We start from the raw sequence: 22,321 nt of genomic DNA, 5'->3' as shown, positions 1-22,321 counted from the left end.
GCGGATCGCCTGCAACGCCGCAATCTCCCTTTCAATGCGCTTTGTCTGATGTGCGATCAAGCGCCGGAGACCATGGCCCATCTCCTCCTGCATTGCCCTTTCTCCAAGTCGGTTCTTCACACGGTTCTTTCCAAGGGGGGGGGGCCTTTGCTGTCTGCCCGCGTGCCTCCGAGAGTCTCACGGGGCTAGCGGCTGGAGCCCGACAGCTACGAGGGAAATCGAAGGCGGTGCGGTCGCTTATCAACCTCTCCCTTTGGCGCATTTGGAAGCTGCGGAATGCGTGCATCTTTGAGGGTGTTAGTCCGGTGGGGGCTCGGCTTGCCGAGGATATCCTTGTTGAGGCGGACTTGTGGCGTGCCGCCGGTGCATGGGCACTCGATCGCCTCCCCCTACACGCGCGTCCCCCGGACTCAGTGCTGGTTCCTACCCCTTAATAGTGGCCTTTGGCCTTTGTTTTCCTTTCTTCTCTTTTTCTTTGCTTTAGGGATCCGTTGGGTCCCATTTTGTTGCCTCGCTGTACTTGCGCTTTTTGCGCTTTCTTAATGGAAATGACGCGTCGCTCGGCGTGTTCGAGAAAAAAATAATAATCGTCACTTTCAGGACTCATGTGATCTTTTTCTTAGATTTCTTATTTCTATGTTTCTGTTATTAGCAAGAGTTTCAGCTCGGGAGCCAAGCACGTAGCGGATTGTGAAGAAAAAAAAACTTTAACCCAATGTATGTGCACTATGTCAATTGCTCACACCCTTCTTTTGGTAGTCTAAAGTGTTTCTTTTCCTTGATTTTAGGCAAAAAGTAGGTTACTAGCTATACTTTAACGCTTCATCAAGGACACATTATTTTTATTTTGCAGAAAAAATTTAAAAAATGAAAAGAAACTTACCGTTGACTCCAGCGACGCAGATGGGCCTCCCTTGGCCGTGCGGTAGCGGGATCGACCGGCGGCCTCCTGCGCCGAGCGAGAGGGTTCTGCACGGCGGCGGAATACACCGGCAGCCTCCTCCCCTGGCGGGGAGCTCCCAAGGGTGCGTTAATGGCCAGAGGTGAGGCCCCTTGCACGTGGATCCCGCCCCCTCTGCTGGAAATCTCGCATGGTTGCAGCGGCACAAGACGGTGGGGCGCGCGAAGGAGGCGGCGGCGCGAGGAAGAAGGCGGCGGCAGACGCGAGGAAGGCGGCATCGCATGCGGAGGTAGAAGGCGGCGGGGCGGCCTGGGGTAGAGAGGCGGGGCACTGTGGTCTGTGGCGCCCTAGAAAGGAGAGGGAGAGAGGAGGGAGGGCCGACAAAAAGAAAAGGTAGGTAGGGGAGAAGCACGTGACGCGCAGAAGAGAAAACTCGTTTAGTAGTGTGTACGTTTTTATGATTTTGTGTTAGAAAAGAAAAATTAATCTATACAGATCTTTTTTAGGGAATTCTATGCAGATTATTTGAACATGCCTGACTTGCTTTAAAAGAGAAGTCTGTGCACAAGCTGATGTAGCTCCAAACCGAATTAGATTATACTCACTCCACTACTGCACGTACTACGAGTATAACCCAAGTTCAGATTATCCTAATCGATCTTCCAAAGAAAAAGATTATCCTTCTCCACCATCGAGCAGTTGCACGAGACACCACTTGTTCCGTAAAAAAAAGGAGAAGACATCACGCCTCCCCGATCCGCCCCGTCAGCCCGCGGGACAGGCGTCACTGGCGGTCGCATGAGCTCCCCCAATTTGCAGGCACTCGCTCGATCTGACCTCTTTTTTATACTCCCTCTGACGTGGATTTGTATATTCTTGTACTGTCTCCGTCCAACACTACGTGACGTCTACATACATCTAAATTTTGACATAAGTTCTTATACTCCCTTCGTCTAACAAAGTATGTCTTAACTTTGACTAAATTAAATGTATCTATACACTATATTACGTCTAGATACATTTAAATTTTGACAAACTTAAGACATCTTTTGTTGAACGGAGGGAGTACAAATCCCCGTCGGTTATTTTGGGACGGAGGAAGTATATTTTTTCACGGTATCCGGATACTTTTGCGAAAGGCGTCTATCATTGTTCGCTACCAATGCCTCTTTGATTGATAACTTTTTATGGAAATTTTACCCGTAATGTTTTATGGAAATTTAGGAGGATTCTATTCTAACGAAAATTTTCCTATAGTACTCATTTGATTTGTAGGGTTTGGAACCATATAACTTCGTGGTGGGCGTGGGAGTTGTGCCGGCAGTGAGTAGCGAACAAAGACACAGGAACACATGCCGGATTTACACAGGTTCGGACCGCCGGAACATAATATCCTACGTCCCGCTTGTCTGGATTTCTTCTCTCTTCAATTGGCTACACAGTTCCGGTGCACCCCCTCGTTCCCGGAGTCTATCCCTATTACACACTTTTCCTCTCCTCTCCATTTCTATTTTCTGATGTACCAAAGGTTGTAACCATTTTTTTCGGTGCCCCTGATCCTTCTTTTATACACAAGGGGATTCGACAAGTTAGGAACAGAGAGTTGGAGAAGCCGTCGGAAGCCTTCCTCCACGTGCCCCCTCTCTTCCTGGGTCGATGGGACCGGGCGGGCTGCCCGGTCGGCCTTGTCGATGAACAGGAAGGACTCCTTGCCACTCCTGCTTAGCGCTGCATTTACTCTCCTGCAAAGCTGCAACATGCGCATAGTTGAAGTGTGCCACGTGCCTTTCTCGCCTTGCACGCACGACCCCCGGGGGATAGCCCCCGGGCCGGGTGCGCCGAACCTCCCTGGGCCGGGTGCATAGTCAGCACACGCGGATGTGTCCTCGCATGTCCCTGGTAATTTTTCCTATAAACTACTTGGCATGCAGTTTTTCTATGAATTAGTTGCTTTGCATATAATTCCAAAGGAAATTTTTTATGAGCTTGACTTTGTTTCTATGACAACTATGACCTTGAAGTAAGTTAATGTGTTTTCCTGCGGTGCAAACAGATGGCTACTATTGCAAAATCTCATGTTTTCAATACATTTAGGATTCAATATGACATGACATTCAGTTCCTATGTTTTTTTGTCTTTGAAATCCTGCGAATAAAAGAGGGCCTAAACAAAATTTCAACATAAACGCACAAATTAATAGACCACGCCGTCCATCGAAATGGGCCCTTTTTCGTTCATTTCATCATACTATTCCTTTTGGTTCGTTGATCTATTCACGGTGCTCTTTTCGGTTTTATGGACTGTCAAAATTGATAGTATTCACCGTACTATTTTCAGCTTTCTTGACTTTCAACATTGCTCTTGTTAACTTTGTATGTGCAATGCATGTGTCAAATAATACACGAAAAATTGATAGTGATGTTTTTAAATATTAGAATAATCTTAAATTAGTAGGATTGATTTATATTGAATGAGAGTTTCTGTAATTGGTTCAAATATTTCGCGATATAAAATTAATAAAAAGATTTGTATGTAACCGAGGGTTTCTATGATTGATTTAAAAACTTCCCAAATTAGCCATGATGTAAAATTAATGAATTGATTTGTAATTAATTAAGTTTCCATAGTTGACGGATCATTAGTACTCCCTCCGTCTCAATATATGAGGCACGCACGCATCCCAAGATCGTCAATTCAAAATATAAATTATTTGCGTAAAAAATATATCATTAGATTCATATTTTGCTAGTTAAATTTGTAATCCTGGCATGCGTGCGTGCCTCGTATATCAGGACGGAAGGAGTAATTAAAACATGATGTACATGATATATTGAGCGCAGTTGGATTTTTTATATCTTTTGTGTTTGCCATGACTCTTGATTACAATAATAATGGTATACACTAACTTATACATGCAAAATATGCATTATACTGTTACATAGTAACTCGCATGCCATCACCTTATATTTTTATTTTATTTTAGGAGATTAACGCAAAGAACATCTGCTCCTTGGTCTTTGCAAGTGAGCAACTCATATACGTAGTTTTTTACTCCCTCCGTTTCATAATTTTTATCTCAAATTTGCTAAAAAAATAGATGTATCTATTTCTAAAAAATATCTAGGTACACGTAATTGATTAAAATTATGCAACGAAAAGAGTAACTACCTTGTTGGAAATTTACAAACACAGAACAAGTGAGGAAACGATGGAGCGCGCTTGGTTTCGTCCGCGTGACGACACAAGATGGATCAGGCAGCAAAAAGGGTGCGAGAGAAGAAGGTTGATTGGAAAAGATTCACCATTCGCTCCCAAAGCCTAGTGGGCAAACGGTTGTGCTCACTATGTTCATAAATTATGGTACTCCGTATTATACTGGTTATCCTAGCTGGCAATGCGTCATCTGCGCCGCCGCCGCCGCGCAGCCTAATCATCGGCGGCGGATACAAATACGAAACCAACAACCACTCCTCGCCACCCCGCTTTCTCCTCCTCCCCCTCCCGACGCCCCCCCGCCCACTTCCAAAACGCAACCACCGGCGCTGGACCAGCGATGCTTCGCGCCGTCCTCCTCCGCTCAGGTAGGTCACTCACTCGTCCGCGGCCTCACTCCCTATCGCTTGCGGCCGCAGTTACTGACCCCTTCTCCGCGAAAACTCCTCGCAGCCTCCGGTCTCCGCCGGTCACCGATGGCCGCCCCTCTCTCCACCGCAGCCGCCTCGTGGCTCGCCGAGGGAGCCTCCTCACCGGTACGCCCCTCCCGGAACCCCCAAATCTATTCCTATCTATATAAGCTCATGTTGTGAGTTGTGACTGTGTCCCTGCTCGCAGCCTAGGGTGCGGCTCCTGATCGGCGGCGAGTTCGTCGAGTCGCGGGCCAACGAGCACGTTGACGTCACCAATCCTGTAAGTCATCACCGCCTCTAGCCCGCTCCCGATTGGTCGATTTTCGCGCTGGAGTTGGTCGATTTGGAACTGTGGAGTGTGGAGATGTGACGCGGACATTTCTGTGTGACCATGTCTCAGGCGACGCAGGAGGTGGTGTCCCGGATCCCGCTCACCACCGCCGACGAGTTCAAGGCTGCCGTGGACGCCGCCAGGACCGCCTTCCCTGGGTGGCGCAGCACCCCGGTCACGACGCGGCAGCGCATCATGTTCAAATACCAGGAACTCATCCGGGCCAACATGGTAAACAGTTCTAGTTTTTTTTTTAAAGTAACCATTGGATACTACAAATCGGCTTATTGGAGAGCTTACAAGTACTCATTCATTCCTTGATTGGTTCCTGCTGTAATAATTCTGTGCTTATTGGTGGTGATATTAGGATAAGCTGGCAGAGAACATTACAACTGAGCAGGGGAAGACGCTTAAAGATGCTTGGGGCGATGTATTCCGTGGGCTAGGTGAGTTTTCACATCCTTGACTTGTTTTGCCCTTTTGCTCCTTAGTTAGATAGTAATTCATCTTAATTTATGCTTAGAAGCTAGAATGCATAATGCTACATGCTAAATTGTTTTAAAACCTTTACACATACAAAATTTGTGTGCTCTAGTAGCAAGTTATCCTTATGATGCAGTATAATGTTTTTTAATAAAGTCTTCACGCCTTTTAGATTGCATGACATATCAATGCCACTTTTATTTTTGTGATTACGGACTTGTAGTCTGAAAACAGTTGTGCACTTAATATGCTTGATTCTGTGAAGCAACTTTTTCTCAGAGAGATTTCTTACTTATATACATTGACTATTAGACACACCGACTGTAAGCTTTTTGATTTAAAACATCTAATCTTGTAGAGGTGGTGGAGCATGCTTGTGGGATGGGTTCACTGCAGATGGGCGAATATGTATCTAATGTTTCCCATGGGATTGACACCTTTAGTATCAGGGAGCCACTTGGTGTATGTGCTGGGATATGCCCGTTCAATTTCCCTGCTATGATTCCTCTATGGGTATGTCCGACTTCACTGTTTCTTTGACATTAATTTTGTTTTCATTACTTGGACTCGTGAACTCAACTATCAATGTACTAAGTGATGCATCTTACTTTAGTTTACATGACATGACCTGTACTTTTTCATCACCATATCTTTATCAGTAATTTTGTTGTTAATGTCTGGTGTCCGTCCTCATTGATATGATTAAACTCAGGGGAGAACATTTGATCATTCGAGTTGTTTCTTATGTTACTTGGCTGCAGATGTTCCCCATAGCGGTTACTTGTGGCAATACTTTTGTTCTAAAGCCTTCAGAAAAGGATCCAGGTGCTTGTCTTTATCGCTGTAATATTGACCAGTTTGTTGACGACACTTGTTATTGCTGCGGTGTTTACAAACCAAAACCAGAAAAAATACATGTCTGCATGCTTAGGTAACATGATAGATTAGTAACTGGGCTGTACTTCTCTTCATGCTATTAGGACAAATTTACCTTTTGATAGCACCAGAATTTTTTTCCTTCCTTTCTTTATAGACTCTTCTTTATAAGTGGTAGCAGGAGAACTGCTTACCGTCCATTAAGAGAGTTGCAAGGTAGGTTGCTGATTCCGCTACGATCTTGATAATCATTTTTCCTCCAACACGCATCTAAATCTATGTTAGTTTGTCTTTTGAATTAGAAGAATAACACAGAGAAGGCGCTAAAGTTTACATGTCACCAAAGTTGACCTTGACCAAAAACCAAACCCAATGCAAACTGCACTAAACTTTCTATGAACAGAAAAGAAAAAAAAAAGAAAATGAGAAGGACAAGAAAGAGAGTTAGCTCTATGGCGGAGATGTTTCAGAGATCTCCAGTGGTCTGGTCTGCAATTTTTTCCCAAGAAAATGCACTTGCGCCTTGATGCAATGATAGAAATAATATAGTTACAAGCCTAAGACTAGGCTGAAACACTGGACTACGACCAACAGCCGCCAGACAGACATTACAACCAACACAACCAAACAATACTCAGCCTAGAAGTCATCTACACATGCACAGGACGTGACAAACCTACCAAAACCTCTGCCACATGACAAGAAAATCCAACTCTGTAGTTGGGTCGCTCATGCTGGAAGGACTACAAATCGATGGCGCTTCCGACCGCCAGCGTCCGGTCGCGCCCTGAAAGCTGCACCGCCACACATTGCTGCACCCCTTGCCTGTCATAACACATGCCCTCCAAAGCAATGGCAACCTCCTAAGTTCTTTAATTCCACGCAACTTTCATTGTCTGCCCAGATCAATATTGCCTTGATCCTTGTGGACAGGAAAATGATATTGAACTAGCAGTGATTGCGGGCTGCTGTGTAGTTTATTATACTATTTTAATTTTGACCTAACAAATGTTTTTCACATAAGGAATGAGCCGTTCTCCTTCTGAATTTTTTCTCTTTATTGGCCCTAATTTCTGGAAAACCTGGTGCTAATTGTATGTACTAAGGAATATGCTAATTGTATTATATTTGAGGGTCCTAATTTTTGGAATGTATGGGGCAGGACGTACCATCAACACCAACTCTAACTAAGAGATACTCCCTCCGATCCTAAATTCTTGTCTCCAATTTGCCTAAATATGGATGTATCTACTCTTAGAAGGCGTCTAGATACATGTAATATTTCGACAACAATTTAGGATCGGAGGGAGTAGTAAAGATTATGATGTACAATAACTAATATTATTTCTAAAACATGGAACCGATACATTAAAAAGTTGCAACAATCGTAATAAGTGATGTGTCCTGCAAAATTCTGTACATTTAGGCTACTTTGGCAAAAATGCACATGATCAGTTTGGATTTCGGAAGTTTGATGGTATAATATTTGCCAAATCTTCAGGGGCTGCTATGATGCTTGCGGAGCTAGCAATGGAGGCTGGTTTACCAAAGGGTGTGTTGAACATTGTTCATGGTACCCATGTATGGTATCCTTAGCCACGTTGCTTCTTTAGTCTATTTTTCTTTGCTTGCTCATCAGTCGTCGCTAAGTTTATACTTTGTCTCTCATGTACTTCTGGTGCACTTATTAGAGCTTTGAACAAAAAAAAATGATTGGTACTTGTTGGGCAATGCTATACAGCTATTGTTTCTTAACTCTGTATAACATTGGCAAGGCAGCAGGTCTTGAAACTTCATTATAACATTTGCCTTAATTGCTCTGTGGGATTATCTGCTCATATGGGATGCACGAATCTATTATGCTTTTTTCCTTCTTCTGAAAAGAATGACGTCTACGATCGTATTCTGCTGGAGTCCCCAGGCTTGTTAGGTTACTAATTGATTCTGATTCCTTTTCTGCTTTACCTCACCAGGATGTTGTCAACAACATTTGTGATGATGAGGCTATTAAGGCAGTATCTTTTGTTGGTTCCAATACAGTAAGTTGGCCAATGACCTCCCTGTTCCTTGATTTGTGGTACATATTTTTTTCAATCAACCATCTCACTAAGATTTTGTTCCGCATAATATCTACTGGCATATTCCTTTTCATTTGGGTCATTAACCCGAACTTGTTTGAACAACTAGGAAGCTAGTATATCCAAGCATTCTAAATCACATATATAGATGACTCTTTTTAATCTTGCGTGCTATTAATACTATAGCGCTTCAAAACATGACATTTTTTATCCTGACCTCCAATTCTGAATTTGCCAATATTCCAATAGGACTTACTTGTGCTGACCCACGTGTTCTTGCTGTTGACTGTACACATGCTAATGGCATGAGAGATGTGTTCTCATCTATCAGAGATGTCTAGTTATAAGTTCTGTTTTTTTAACCATTTACATTAGATTTATAAGCACGTACCACATTGTGTTTAATATTATTATTGTACTCCTGTGCTCAAAGCTAGCAAACAGTCATTTGCTTTCCCACAGAATGATATTTTGTGATATCTCTTCTCTCACGATCAGGCAGGTATGCATATATATTCTAGAGCATCTGCAAATGGGAAGCGTGTCCAGGTGAGTTAGCATTTCTGATCATGATTTTTTGCAGAACCATTTTTCCTTCATTTCGTGCTGTAAGCAGTGTAACATAAAATAACTGTGTCGTTTTTCCTCAGTGTAACATGGGTGCAAAGAATCATGCCATTATCCTTCCTGATGCTGATCGAGATGCCACACTCAATGCCCTTATTGCTGCTGGTTTTGGTGCTGCCGGGCAAAGGTGTATGGCATTGAGCACTGCTGTTTTTGTTGGAGGTTCAGAACCATGGTACAATTCTATCCAAGATAATTTCTTAGGCAAATTTCTATCCAAGAAAAGTTGTTTAGCCAATCTTGTCTTTTGTTTAGGGAGGATGAACTAGTAAAACGTGCGAAAAGCCTTGTAGTTAATTCAGGAACAGCTAGTGATGCGGACCTTGGTCCAGTTATCAGCAGACAGGTTTGTTTTCTAACAAATGTTGCTGCATACATGTTATTCATATCTTGCCACTTATAGATACATACTGGAAATAAGATTGGAGTTTGGGAATATTTTTCACATGTAATTACTTGTTTATCTGTAAACAAAATAACTATGTTCCCAACTTCTGATCTTCAAATATGACCCTGTGAAGAAAAACAGCAATCCCACACTTTTTAAATAGATGTCAGCCAGAGATTCGTCAGCGTCTCGCGAGTTATCATCCATCTACAACGAGCTCAACGAGAAGATCGGGCCACCCCTTAGTTTTGGATATATACACAGCCTCCAATATTTAACTTTGTCTGTTACTTTCTATATGAACTAGTTAGTTAAATATTTACAAATATGATATTTGTCTTTTCATACAAATCTAATGATGCTATTTCTCTATGACCAACCTAAATATTTATCAAAATACTATGAGTCAAAGTTAGAGAAGTTATTGCACATTTTTTTTCTAGGACGTCATCTATTTTAGAATGGAGATAGTATTTCTTTCGATATCTTTCAAAGATTTAAGATTTATTGAACGTTGCAGTTAGAATCTTCATTTTGTTTAGGCGTATTCAAAATTTAAATGGAAAAAAGTTAGCCCAAGAGAAGAGACCTCAAAAGTCAAAACAGATTGGTTGATGTACCTGTGTAAGTTGAGGTGTACAGTAGCTGCCTCTTAAGAATGGAAAGCTTTTTGAGGCGAATTAACCATGACAAGTTAAATGCCTAATCTTCATGTGACCTAAATGTGGAATATGATCCTGTTGAAAATGTTACATCTGTTTTTAGTAATGATGAACTGTTGTCTTAATAGCTTTGGTACTAGAGCCCTTTGTTTTCTTGGTGGATCACTTGTCCTAACTGTTCGCTACCCACAGGCCAAGGACAGAATCTCCAAGTTAGTCCAAAGCGGCATTGAGAGTGGTGCTCGTATTGTGCTTGATGGGAGAGAGATTGTGGTATTTTTGAGAATTCAGTTGCTTACCTGCATGCAACGGTCTTGGTATACCAGAGTCTAATAGATGTATACTTGTCAGGTTCCTGACTTCGAGGATGGAAACTTTGTGGGCCCGACCCTCCTGGCTGATGTTAAAAGTGATATGGAATGTTACAAGGTATCTGTCAAAATGTATTCATATTTTACATTGCTATATTCATAGGACCGGTGATCTCTGCATCTTGTACAAACTAAAATATGGAAGGCATCTTAAGGTATATTTGTTTCCGATTGATGTGTGTGACCTGTAAGTTCTAAGTTCTAGTGAATTACTATAGAGCACTGTTACCCAAGGTGTTTGTGACTGCCCAAAATGTGTGTGTTGCCCATTGCATATAGGGTTCCTTGGAATTAATGTTTTCGTAGTACGCTGACAATCTCCTAGCATCTTTGTAGCGGACCAGCTATGTCTGATTTGCATGTCCCTTGAAAACATTGTGACTGCCTGATAGCTAGTGCATTGCATGCTCTATGAATAGTATGGCATATTTCTGTGAAACTTTAGCATTACGGAAGACTGTACATGTTGGATATCGAATATTTGCTGTTCATAAGCAGCTTTTATTAAATAACAATGTTCAGTACTTGTAAGCTATAGGTGATGATCATGAGTGTTCAATTAGATGATTGCATCTGTTTCGTTAGTCATCATGTCCAAAATAGAATAACAAATTTGCATGCACATTGTTATGTTTGCCTGAATCTTGCTAAACTTGAAAGTTGAAACAGGAAGAAATTTTTGGTCCAGTTCTTCTCTTGATGAAGGTATGGAAAAGTTATTTCCTTCAAGCATCATCAAATTGTTATTCTACTGATTGAGTCCTCAATTGCAGGCAGAGAGCCTAGATGATGCCATACAAATTGTAAACAGAAACAAGTAATCTTTTTCTCCTGTGAGCTAAGTCCCAAGCAGAACATACGTCGCAATTAAGGATTTATAAATTATCCCATCATGTCTTTTTGTTCAGGTATGGCAATGGCGCTTCCATATTTACCACATCTGGTGTCTCTGCAAGGAAATTCCAGACAGACATTGAAGCTGGCCAGGTAGTACATACATCCCCCGCGTCACATGCATATTTGTGGAGGATATATTTCTTAATTTTGTATGCTAGCTGGTTACATCACCTGTTCTGGAGAAAATAGTGGACGTAGGCCAGTACTGTGTGTCTGTCCAAATTGGAAAATCCAAGTTGGTTGCTAACTCGAATCCACACATATAAATTGATCAGAGTGCCCATTCAGATATAACCGAGACTGTGACATTTAAATTTGATTAAAACATAGTTTTAGAGTATCTAAAACGCCATGTAAGACGACCATGTTATTCACATTGTATGGCCTCCCTTTGCAGGTGGGCATCAATGTGCCGATCCCAGTACCCCTGCCATTCTTCTCCTTCACTGGCAGCAAAGCCTCCTTTGCAGGAGACTTGAATTTCTACGGTATGACGCGACGCCCCGTTCTCAAGCAAATCTCACCCAACCCTTCCCGAACAGTCACAAACACACTCTTGGCTGGCTAGAGCAGTCGCATCCGACAGTGCCTAACACGATAAACATGAAATTGCAGGCAAGGCGGGCGTACAGTTCTTCACCCAGATCAAGACTATCACACAGCAGTGGAAAGAGTCGCCGGCACAGCAGCGTGTTTCCCTCTCCATGCCCACCTCACAGAAGTGAGGTGACGAAAACTAACTTTCCTGTGTCCGCCTGTCAAATAGACCCATGCATTGATGTGAAATTTAAGCTTCAGATGTTGCGTCTATACTCTCTTATAGTCTGTAGATCAACAACTATCATGTGTAAACTTCTGAAATAAAGAAGGCCGCTGAGTCGACCTGTGTCCTGTGGTCTCGTTGCAACTGAGCAGTACACATTTAGTATTTTTCTAAAACCAGTGGCAAATTGAAAAGAGTTTTAGCGAGAGGGAGCGCTAGAATGAACACCTTTTCCTCTCACTGGCTGTGAAGCACTGAAAATCTTTTGGAACCATCAAAGCAATAGCTAGTTGGGTGATGATAATAACAAGTAATAATTCATTATAGTTCAGGTAGTCAGGTTCTAGCAATAACGGGCATCGTTAAAGGTCCTGGAGTGCTCACCAAAATTTCAGTAGCCACCGAAATGACCGGAATTTCAGAACCTATTTTGGATTTTGGAGTTTAAAATTCCACCTGAACTTTTCCAAATTTTATCAAAATTGTAGCAAAACGTAATTTTGTCAAGCACAAATTAGAGAAGTTAATTACTCGGTTTTCATTAAAAAAGAAAAATGGCATACTGAATTTTTTTAATAGAGCAAATATACATGGAGCTGTTTTGCGCTGGGCTTAAATTGAGGTCAAACTGAAATTTTTGATCAAACGGCTAAACTTTGATGCCCACCAAGATAACCGAAATTTCATCAAAATTTTATTGCCCAGCAGCTCGTTTCCGTATCCATTCCTACCTCGCAGAAGTTAAACATACCCAGGCATTAGTGTGAAACACTGAAACTTAAGAATTAGATGTGGCCTCTGGAATGTCTGGAGTCTGCAGATCAACTATCAGGTGTAAACTATTACTCATAGAAACCGCGCAAAATAATAACAAATGTTTGAGCGCTAGAACATGGACATCATCTCACAGCGGGCTCTGATGCACCGGAATTCGTTTGCATCCATAAACCAAATAGCAAGTCAGGAAATGATCGTATATTACAGTTGTAAATCAGTATATCTATGGTAAACTATCGATGACGACTAATCTGTTCATCTATAAATCCCAGTGAAGCATGGATAAGTGACAAGTAAGCTCGAACATGCTTCTTATGAATTGGCGCGGCAGTTGACAAGCAGTCGATGGAAGAGCTCGCACTTGGTACTATCCTGGTCGTTGCTGTTGATGCACTGCAAATAAAAACAACAGATTCAAAGACAATAATAACCAATTAAAAGGGAAACAAGTCTTCCATCAAAAAGCCAAGTAGCTACTTCCTTAGTTCCTAAATGTAACATGTTAACTTTGTCCTAAGTCAAAAAATTTAGAGCTTGATCAAGTTTATAGAAAGATCTAAAAACATGTCCACTATGATACATATTTTCAAATTATACTTATTTGATACTCCTATTATAGATATTATGATATATTTAACAATCGCTGCAGTAGTGTACTCACATCTCTGAAAGCCCTGGAGTGCTCCGCGCAGGTGTATTCCCTCACCATGGCTTTTCTTTCACCCCTTTTCTCTGCTCTCTTGCGCTGTTCTGCGAACCACGCAAAGTAACGATATATGCACATTATTCTACTGTGAGGTGTAAAGCAAAGCCGAAATATCTAAAGTAACACGCCCTCCGATCCATAATAAATGCCTGAATTTAGTACTCCGTACAAAATTGGTAGGGAATACTTACTTGTTGTAATTAAACTTAATTAAAGGGGAGAAGAAAAGGTATACCTGGTCGAACAAGGGCCTTATTGCAGTAGTGCGTAGCTGCAATCATCATCACCCACCCGCCTAACAACATCTCGAAACGCTCAAGCTAGAAGATGACCGATCGAAGCCGCTCTGGAAGTCTGGTCTCTGGAGATCTTTTTTTTTGTTGCGAAGAAGGAAGTCTGGAGATCTGCTATAGCGCTCTTCGTCCCTTCGTCTCGACGCCTGCCTATCGACCGTTCTGGTTAAAGTTGGGTTGGGGAAGCTGGGGTCAGTGCTCCTATATATAGATCCATATGATATGATATATCTGGGCAACCGATTCGGACAGACCAAGCCGACCGTCTCGTATTCAGATAACCGAGTCCTGTGAGACTCTATCGCGGAAAGGACTACGTATTGCCAGAGCGGCAAGAGCATCTCCATCCGTGTCCCCGTTAGGCGTCCGGCGCAGCCGTTTTTTAGGCCGTTTGGGGGCCCGGAGGTTTGTATTGTTTAGGATTCTGCCGTGATCCAGCCGCGCCCCCAATAAGAAACCCCCAAAATTTCAAAATAGATAATTCACTAAACTCAGCGGAATTTAATTAAACATAATTCTTTTTTCATTACATAATTCTAAAATAAAAAAAGGCCGCCTAGCCGTCGAGGTCGCTGAAGTAGGCGAGATACGCCTCGTCGGAGTTGATTTCGATCGGCTCCGTCTTCACCTCCGCCGCCGGCCTCTTCCCCTCCTCCTTCTCGGCGGCCTCACTCTCCGCCTCCTTGGCGCTCCACGCCAACGCCTCAGCATCCGTCATGGCGAGGCCGAGGCGTTTTGCCTCCTCGGCCTCCCGCTCGTTGTCACGCTCCGCCGCCCGCAGCCTCGGGAACTCCTCGGGGTCGCCGTCCTGGCGCCAGGTGCCGGCGCCCACTGCGGCTCCGGCCCCTGTTGGCGGGTAGAAGACGCCCCCGGCTCCTCCTTGATGCGCAGCGCCGGCGAGGAGGCGCTGCGGGAAGAGTCGGAGCCGGAGGAGCGGGAGGCGCCGGAGCTGCCGTACTGGTGCCTTCCTGCCGGTGCCGGTGGTGGTGGTGGGGGAGCCTCCAGGCGGAGGTGATCGCCAGCGGCGATGTGCGCGAGCACCGCCACGGATCACCCACTCCAAAACCGCCGCCGGTCGTCGATGTTGAATCGACCCGGTGGCGGGCGCTTGTCCTGGCCCCCGTACTGCGCGATGTCGACGGCGTGGCGGTCGGTGAAGAACGCCGCCCAGTTGGCCCCGGTGACGCGGTTCCACCCAGGGTCGTCGCGTTCCGCCACCGTCAGCCCGTGCCACCAATGGGTGTTGATGGCGGTGGTTTCAGCCCGGCCTGTCGGCACCGGCGGCGTCGGGATGCCACCGATGCTGAGCGTCCAGCGCCGGCAGCCGGCAATTGGGCGCCGCCGGGTACTCGTGCTCGTGGAGGGCCTCGGCCACTCCAAAACCGCTGGCAGCCATGGACTCGTCGGCGGGAGGGTTTAGGGCGAGAGAGAGAGGGAGGGTTTGGGAGGAGAGGAGGCGCAGCGAGGAGAGTGCCGATGCTCGCCATTGGTCGCCTCTTTTTATATCGCCGCAATGCGAACCGGCAGACGTGTGAACACAGCGATAAACACGGCCGCGTGACAACCGGCGGGCTCCTGCCATTAATTTCCACTCGGGAGCCGAGAAGGGGCCGGTGAGAAACCGGTGGGGAGTTTTAATTGGTCGCTGACAAAGACGGGCCCGTCGCAATAACGCGTTGCGCCGGCGGCCCCGCTCGAGCCAGCTTTCATTAATAGTATGAACATCAGCAAGATAGCTAGAGCAAACTAAATCCAATTCTATATTAGAAAGCCTCAAACTCTAAAGCAAAGATGAGAAGCTGCGCCTTTACTCGCTCGAATTAGAGGAAAAAGGGAATATGCAGCAGTAACAGCTTTTCTTTCAATAGCAAGCAGGAAATGCGAATAAGAGAAGGGTAGAAGAAGCGATCCGCGCATTTCCTTATTTCAGATCTTTCCGAGTTGCTTGCTACTTCTTCCGATGAAAAGTAACGAATTGATCGATTTGCGGTAACAGCAAGGATCGGTATATGGTAGTCCTCTGGTAGGAAGAGGTTGCTTGCAAGGCTAGACTAAGCACACAAGCTGTATACCAACTATTCTTGTGGCGTCTAGTGCCGCAAGGGCCCTATTAGCTTACTCACAGCGTACTTAAAGAATAGTTGGTTGCAAGAACAGCTGCTGATAGGAAGGAAGCTAACCAAGCCTCTTCTGTTTAAGCTAGGCAAGGCAAGAATCTATTGTGTTGTTCCACGATAACGAGAGTGATGGTATCTGCTTGCTTCTCAGTTCGCCGCTTCCTTCAAACTGTTCGATCTTCAAGAATCGCCAATATACTGACTGATTCACAAACCGGCTTTTTGACCTCATTCAGATTTCTAACTCGAGACTAGCATTAATCATGTTGTCCTCTCTAGCTAGTAGGTTCCACTGATTCTTTGTTCCATTTCTTTGATCACCAGGGTCGGGTTCGGTCTGAAAACGTCGGATAACTTTTCGAACAGCACCGAATTAAAAATAAATTCGAACAGCACCGAATTAAAAATAAATTGGAAAGGCCGGCTGGCTGGTTTCTTAAGCCCGACGTCCCCTGAGCCCGTTTAGGAGGTCGGGCGAGTGGAGATGGTCCTGTGCGCGGACAGCTGCGTCACCAGTGGGCCAACACTGCCGATCTACCTTTCCTCGCTAACGTGAAGTCCGTGGGCCATAGCTTCGGCTGGTCGGTTAAGCAGAGAGCCCGAGAGATAAGCCCGGATAAGCCGCAGGAAACGCCGATGGCACCGCCGGCGCCGCTGCTCCTGCTGCTGCCACTCCTCGCCATAACCGCCGGGGCGGCGCTGTCCAACCCCGCGGCGACAACAACCGAGGCTCCTCCGCCAGTCCCGACGCCGTGGCCGGAGCAGTTCCACGCGGTGATGTTCACCAACCTGACGGAGAGCGGCGGGCGGCTGCAGCTCATCGACCTCTACTACGACTGGCCCCGGGGCCGCAACCTCAACCTCATCCGCAGCCAGCTCTCCGGCGACCCGAAGTACGACGTCGAGTGGACCAACGGCACCTCCTACATCTTCGACTCCGCCTCCTGCCGCACCATCAAGTTCGCCGTCGGCATCCTGCCCCCCGACTGGCTCCGCGGCGCCGTCTACCTCGGCCGCGAGACCACCGACGGCTTCGACTGCCACGTCTGGACCAAGGTCGACTTCATCTGGTACTACGAGGATGTCGTCACCCACCGCCCCGTCCGCTGGAACTTCTACACTGGTACGAATGAACCCGTTCAGGAACTCTCTGAATTCTTGATGCAGCAATTGGGGTTTCGCAGCTGTTGATTCCTCTAGTTCGATGTGGTGATTGGTGGCAGGATTTCAGTCTGCAGTTTGTGGATTCAGTAGATTTCTGGAATCTTTGTGCAACCGCGCCTAAATAGTGTGGTTTTCTCTTACAGTTCGTTTTGCACCCATCATTTGAGCCTAAATCCTGGAATTCATTTTGGATTCCAGAAACCAAGCGCTGGATTTGGTGCAGGAATTCAATCTGAAATTTTATGGAATCACACTGTATCTAACCGCAATTCCTTTCTAAAAGTCATAATTTCTCTGGATTGTCTCTGATTCTACAAATCCATGTCCATGTGGTAGACAAACATGATTTTTGAATCCGGAATTCAAATTCAACCAAATGAAATCCTATCAAAAATTTGATTTCATTTTATTTCTACCAAATGAAATGAGGGGAACGAGCTGTTAGTTTCATTTGAAAATTATTAATTAACACAGTATGTCAACTCTGCGATCTCCACAAAATTCAGTTTTTGCATTTGTAGGGATGCAGTCTAAACTCTTAGAATCTATCAAATCTCTCACCATTCGGAATGGAACCTCACACACTGAACCTCCTCACTTGTTCAGTCAGTTCCTTCACTAATTCCATTTTACTGGCATATTCCATGAGACCTGTAATATGATTCGTGATCTCGCAACAAATCTCTTGACCTAAAAAAAGTGATGTTGTGCTTATTGTTTCCCAGGGATGCAGCAACATGTGATGAGCTTCAATGTGGGAGGGGTACTGGAGGACTCCCAGTGGCAGGCACCAGCTCACTGCTTCAATGACCATGCTGCCATGGCCACCGGAGCGGACGCTGTCGACACAATGAGCAGCCTCCTATGGTTTGCCAGGGCACCAGCAGATGCGGCGGCGGCAGTATGACTTTGGGCTTCTGAGTAATAACTCTGTTAACTCATGAGATGGTTCTCAGTTCCATTCCACTGTGCCAGGTGGTAAATTAACCATGTTTCTTGGATCTTATAGTGTATTCGTGTTGTGTAATAAATCACTGGTGTAGCATCTACAATCATACAGTAGTAAGATTTTAGCCACTGTCTTCATTGCAGCCTCTGAGCCTTAAGCCCTGTTGGATTTAATGTATTTTTGTAGAGCCTTTAGGCCTCTACAAAATAGATTCAATCTAGACAGGGCTTTGCTGGTAGTAGTGTCGTACACTGTATATCAACAAAGAAATTGCTTTATAAAGAATATGCACAGGTCAAAACAGATTTTATTGCTCTGACAATGTATGTTGATTGAGCCATGTCTTGTTGCTAGACAGAGGAAGCAATTTGAGCTCCATACATGGCCGGTGATTCATATTATCAGCATGAAAATGACTGACTTGCGAATCATATTATGATTAGAGCGACAGTTCAACCTGATGTCCATGAAATAGGAAGAGATATATAGGCCATCAAATTTCATCACCAGAATTCCCACGGTCCAAAATGACAGGCATACAACATCCGATTTTTTTTCCTACCTGAAATGACAGTGATTCAAGAACAGGAACACCAGTCATTACCCACATGACCACATGCATAGTCTTGTCAAACTATGGAGAAATGGAAAATCCAAGCTGACCAATATTAGACTCAGACACATAGGCTGTCATCAAAATGTTGTAACCCAGAGTTATGTAAACAAGATTTACAGATGTGCAAGCCTGCAGCACATTTCTCCCATTGGTCATCAGGAACACATTCAAGAATAAACATATTCTAGCTGAGCAAATACAAAAGCTAGTACATGAATACAAAACGTTACAAGAAACGGTGAACGTTATGTTTTTTTTTTATGTTTCATCGGCCCAGAAGCGCGACACGATCCTTCTGAATGACCTGAGCCAAGTTGAGATCAAAGAGCTCACACCGAATCGGCATCTCCATCTCATAGAATGGGTTTTTCAAGACGAACTCCGTGTACAGCTCATATATCGTTTTCAGTAGGATTTCCATGTTTTGAGCACCTGTTTCGCATACAACGAAGAACTTTGTCCCTGAAGCACACCAAAAAAATCAGAAAGGTCAGTAACTAGACAGTGTCAAAGCAATGCCATGGTTAATAGTTAAAGAAACCGTCAAGAAATCATGAGCACAGTTGGGCCATGCTGATTTCAAACTAGAAAACTGACAGTATATGGAAAAAAGAAACAGAGGGTTACCACCCTACTCGCAATGGACCTGCTTTTGGCAATATCTATCACACCAATCATTAATATAACATTTTTCAAGATATCGAATTACCATCTAGATCAAATCTCAACCCAATAAATTTAAATAAAATATGACAAGATAGGTTAGCTCTAGGTATAGGCCCTACTTAGAGACTACAAGATTATCCAATAAAGTGGTGTTCGCATTCAATAAAATGTTTTGCATATGGATATAACTAAAGATATATCATATAACAGAACACAGCATGTGTGTTTTTGGCAATAAATAACTAAATACGCACAAACTATCTGAAGTACTTCACCAGTTCATTTCCCAGTTCCTATAGAACACAGGGCCATGTGCGGCAGTTGGTAAGGTCTGAAGACTAGGGATAAGGCACTCAACCTGATCTATTAACTGACAGAGCCTAATCCCTTTGGTGGGATGGGGGACATGGGGCTTACAAGAACTTCTGGTTATTTTGTTGCTTGATCAATATGGGATACATATTGTCACTTACGCAGGGACTACACTTAGCCCCTCCTAATTTGAATGTCACAAATCTCAGCAACAGGACATTTTTCAAAAGTGAAGAGATAAGTTATCCAACAGGGACTGCACTTAGCCTTCTGTGGCGCTGCACCTTTAAACCAAATGCCAATGGCATTGTGGACTTCAACAGACACAGCTATCATCGCTATTAATATGATTAAAGTGCCAAACTTTTCTTTACATAGTAGAGATATTGCCGTGTACCGACTGTAGAAAGTAAATAGTCTGGCATACTAAGCCGTCTACTTATCTATCAAACTTGTTTAATGATCTTGCAGCTAAAAACTAAGTAGAGCACAATGGGTAGTATGCAACAAATTTCACATATACCGACCAGGATTAAGCACCAGAACAAATGCAACTAGATTGATCAATCTAGTCTTATGATGGCTACACGTCCGAGGCATTGCAAGACTTATGGGTTATGGCTGCTAGATAGCAAATAAAAGAAAAAATCATCAAGTAACAGAATTCAATGATGTCAGTCAGTTCATTATGTAGTTTTTGTGTTCAAAACATAACTTCAACAGATAAAGAGAAAATGGAGGCTACATGCGGCAAAATTTTCTTGATAACTTAAGTCTGGTAAAGGACCTGACATGTTTGGAAACAACTAACCAAGAAGTCAAGAACACAAAGAATACTTAATATAACTGTCATTGTTTAGTCCTTACTCAAAATAACAAAATTAATGGACAGAACAGATACAAATCAGGGTAAGCTTAACAACAGCCAAGGCCAGATACATTGATGCTACAGTTTGCATTCTCATGAGATTATATTCTGAACATTCAGAACAAGAAACGGGTAACTTTGTATAAGTTCAAGGAATCAAACTAATGAGTGAAAAATAAAACTACATCTCGTAAGACTTAATTTGGAAAGATCCACCAAGAAAATGGAATCCACTCCAACCAATAAATACATAAACCAACTATATGTTTGCAGAAAGGATTTATCAACTTGAGGGAAATGAAGACCTGTGAGGGATTGGAAGCAATGGAGGTCGAAGTTGTGGGCTTGTAGGAGGTCAATGCCAGTACAGCCAGTGGTAGGGGACAGCTGCTGGGAGATAGCATGCATTGAATGCCAGAGACTTGCTAGGCGCAGGCTGTCGTTAGTGTCCATTCTCCCTGCCGAGCCATAGTCCTGGGGAGATGCGCATGTTGTTAAGACTTCGTCTCTACAAGGTAGAAGACGACATGGAGTATATGAAGATACCTTGTAGTATATAAGGCCACCAGACTTGTTAATTATGAAAAGGCTGTAGATTGCAACTGTCCCCATAGCGACAAAAGGTGTAGCAAAGATAAGGGCAAATTTCCTGTATTAGCTGTAGAGAAAGACATCAGAGGCAAATAAACTGGACATGTTAGAAGACAACTAACTAATGAACTCAACCTTATTGGCGAAAAGTCATCAATTATTCACAATGGACTGATACAGATTTTCATACAGATCGCCTCAGGGGCGGAGCTGCAGTATAGACATTGGGTTCAAATGAACCCAATGATAATGATATAATTCAATAAGATTTGGACCAAAGACTACATATGAACCCCATGATAATAATGCAATGCACCCAATGGTTCTTTTTTTCTGGCTCCGCCCCTGGATCGCCTTATAATCATCAACATGAATAGATGATGTGTATTAAAAATGTAAACTTCACTACCTTCTATACAGAGAGCACAATCCCCTTGCAGCAAAATGCATAATCGATCATCCAAGATCAATGCTATCGATTTTAACTTGGTCATAACAATTAAGGAGTATTAGTGAAATGTCGATCTGATCCTGACTACGGACTAGGAAACTAACCAACTTCAGGTGACCAGACAGGGACGGATCTAGAATTCTAGTTGTTGGGATGGTGATCCGGGGTGGTGCACACCCAGATACGCAAAATTTTGTGGACATTAACGTTGGGTTAACTAGTACTGCAAGACCCAGAGCGCATACCTCGAAAACCAAAATCCAAGATATTGTGCGCGGGGTGGAGACCGGAGACAGCAGGGACGCGAAGAGGCAGAACGGAAACAGCGATGGCGGCGACTCACGTGAGAGGCGCAGGGTTGGGGAGGGGGGAGGCGGCGACGGTGACCCCGGTCCCCGAGCTTGCGGCACGTCGGCGGTGGACTAGAGGAGAGATTTTAGAGCCGCACTGGGTTGGATCGGAGCGTTGGGGCAAGAGAGAGCAGCTTGGGGGAGAAAAAGGTATGGAATGGTTGAGAGGAGATGTGTAGAAGGATTTTCGATGGTTCTGGTTTTCGGCTGCCATGACCGGCGGTGGATGGAGGGTGGAGATCTGGAACTAATTGTTGTGATGTCTTTCTCTTCTTCTTTGTTTTTCTGAGAAACATTTGACTTTACTCATCCAAAAGAACAGAGTACATTTCTCAAAAAAAAAAGAAAAAAAGCAACACAGTATAAAATAAAAATAAAAATCTGAGACAATAACTGAGAATAAAAATCCCTACCATAACAAAACAAAAAGCTGCATCAAAACTGTCTGAAGTCAAAAT

The 22,321-nt window shown here is 43.9% G+C and overlaps 3 protein-coding genes across 3 annotated transcripts; 2 read left to right on the top strand and 1 right to left on the bottom strand.

Moving 5' to 3' along the window:
• Nucleotides 1-4,320: 4,320 nt before the first annotated feature.
• Nucleotides 4,321-12,190, top strand: LOC100822363 (methylmalonate-semialdehyde dehydrogenase [acylating], mitochondrial). Its single transcript, XM_003557398.4, has 19 exons — nucleotides 4,321-4,482; nucleotides 4,568-4,650; nucleotides 4,733-4,807; nucleotides 4,928-5,089; nucleotides 5,226-5,304; nucleotides 5,700-5,854; nucleotides 6,103-6,166; nucleotides 7,719-7,798; nucleotides 8,191-8,256; nucleotides 8,794-8,844; nucleotides 8,946-9,097; nucleotides 9,178-9,268; nucleotides 10,165-10,245; nucleotides 10,324-10,401; nucleotides 11,013-11,048; nucleotides 11,117-11,160; nucleotides 11,252-11,330; nucleotides 11,638-11,728; nucleotides 11,856-12,190. Exons 1-19 carry the CDS (start codon nucleotides 4,455-4,457, stop codon nucleotides 11,963-11,965), a joined length of 1,605 nt encoding a protein of 534 aa, XP_003557446.1. The 5' UTR covers nucleotides 4,321-4,454; the 3' UTR covers nucleotides 11,966-12,190.
• Nucleotides 12,191-16,440: 4,250 nt separating this feature from the next.
• On the top strand, nucleotides 16,441-18,325 carry LOC100822055 (uncharacterized protein At4g14100). The gene is made up of 2 exons (XM_003557397.4): nucleotides 16,441-17,019; nucleotides 17,786-18,325. Exons 1-2 carry the CDS (start codon nucleotides 16,533-16,535, stop codon nucleotides 17,965-17,967), a joined length of 669 nt encoding a protein of 222 aa, XP_003557445.1. The 5' UTR covers nucleotides 16,441-16,532; the 3' UTR covers nucleotides 17,968-18,325.
• A 319-nt stretch (nucleotides 18,326-18,644) lies between these two features.
• LOC100821740 (trafficking protein particle complex subunit 4) lies at nucleotides 18,645-22,118 on the bottom strand. Its single transcript, XM_003557396.4, has 4 exons — nucleotides 21,759-22,118; nucleotides 21,018-21,129; nucleotides 20,777-20,945; nucleotides 18,645-19,087 (listed from the first exon to the last, which is right to left on the bottom strand). The coding sequence occupies exons 2-4, from the start codon at nucleotides 21,081-21,083 to the stop codon at nucleotides 18,891-18,893; spliced, it is 432 nt and encodes a 143-aa protein (XP_003557444.1). The 5' UTR covers nucleotides 21,084-21,129; nucleotides 21,759-22,118; the 3' UTR covers nucleotides 18,645-18,890.
• Between the last annotated feature and the right edge of the window lie 203 nt (nucleotides 22,119-22,321).

The sequence above is a fragment of the Brachypodium distachyon genome, chromosome 1 (genome assembly GCF_000005505.3).
Source record: "Brachypodium distachyon strain Bd21 chromosome 1, Brachypodium_distachyon_v3.0, whole genome shotgun sequence".
NCBI classification, from domain to species: domain Eukaryota; kingdom Viridiplantae; phylum Streptophyta; class Magnoliopsida; order Poales; family Poaceae; genus Brachypodium; species Brachypodium distachyon.
The sequence above is the reverse complement of the archived record's forward strand: the minus strand, read 5'-3'. Positions and strand labels throughout refer to the sequence as shown.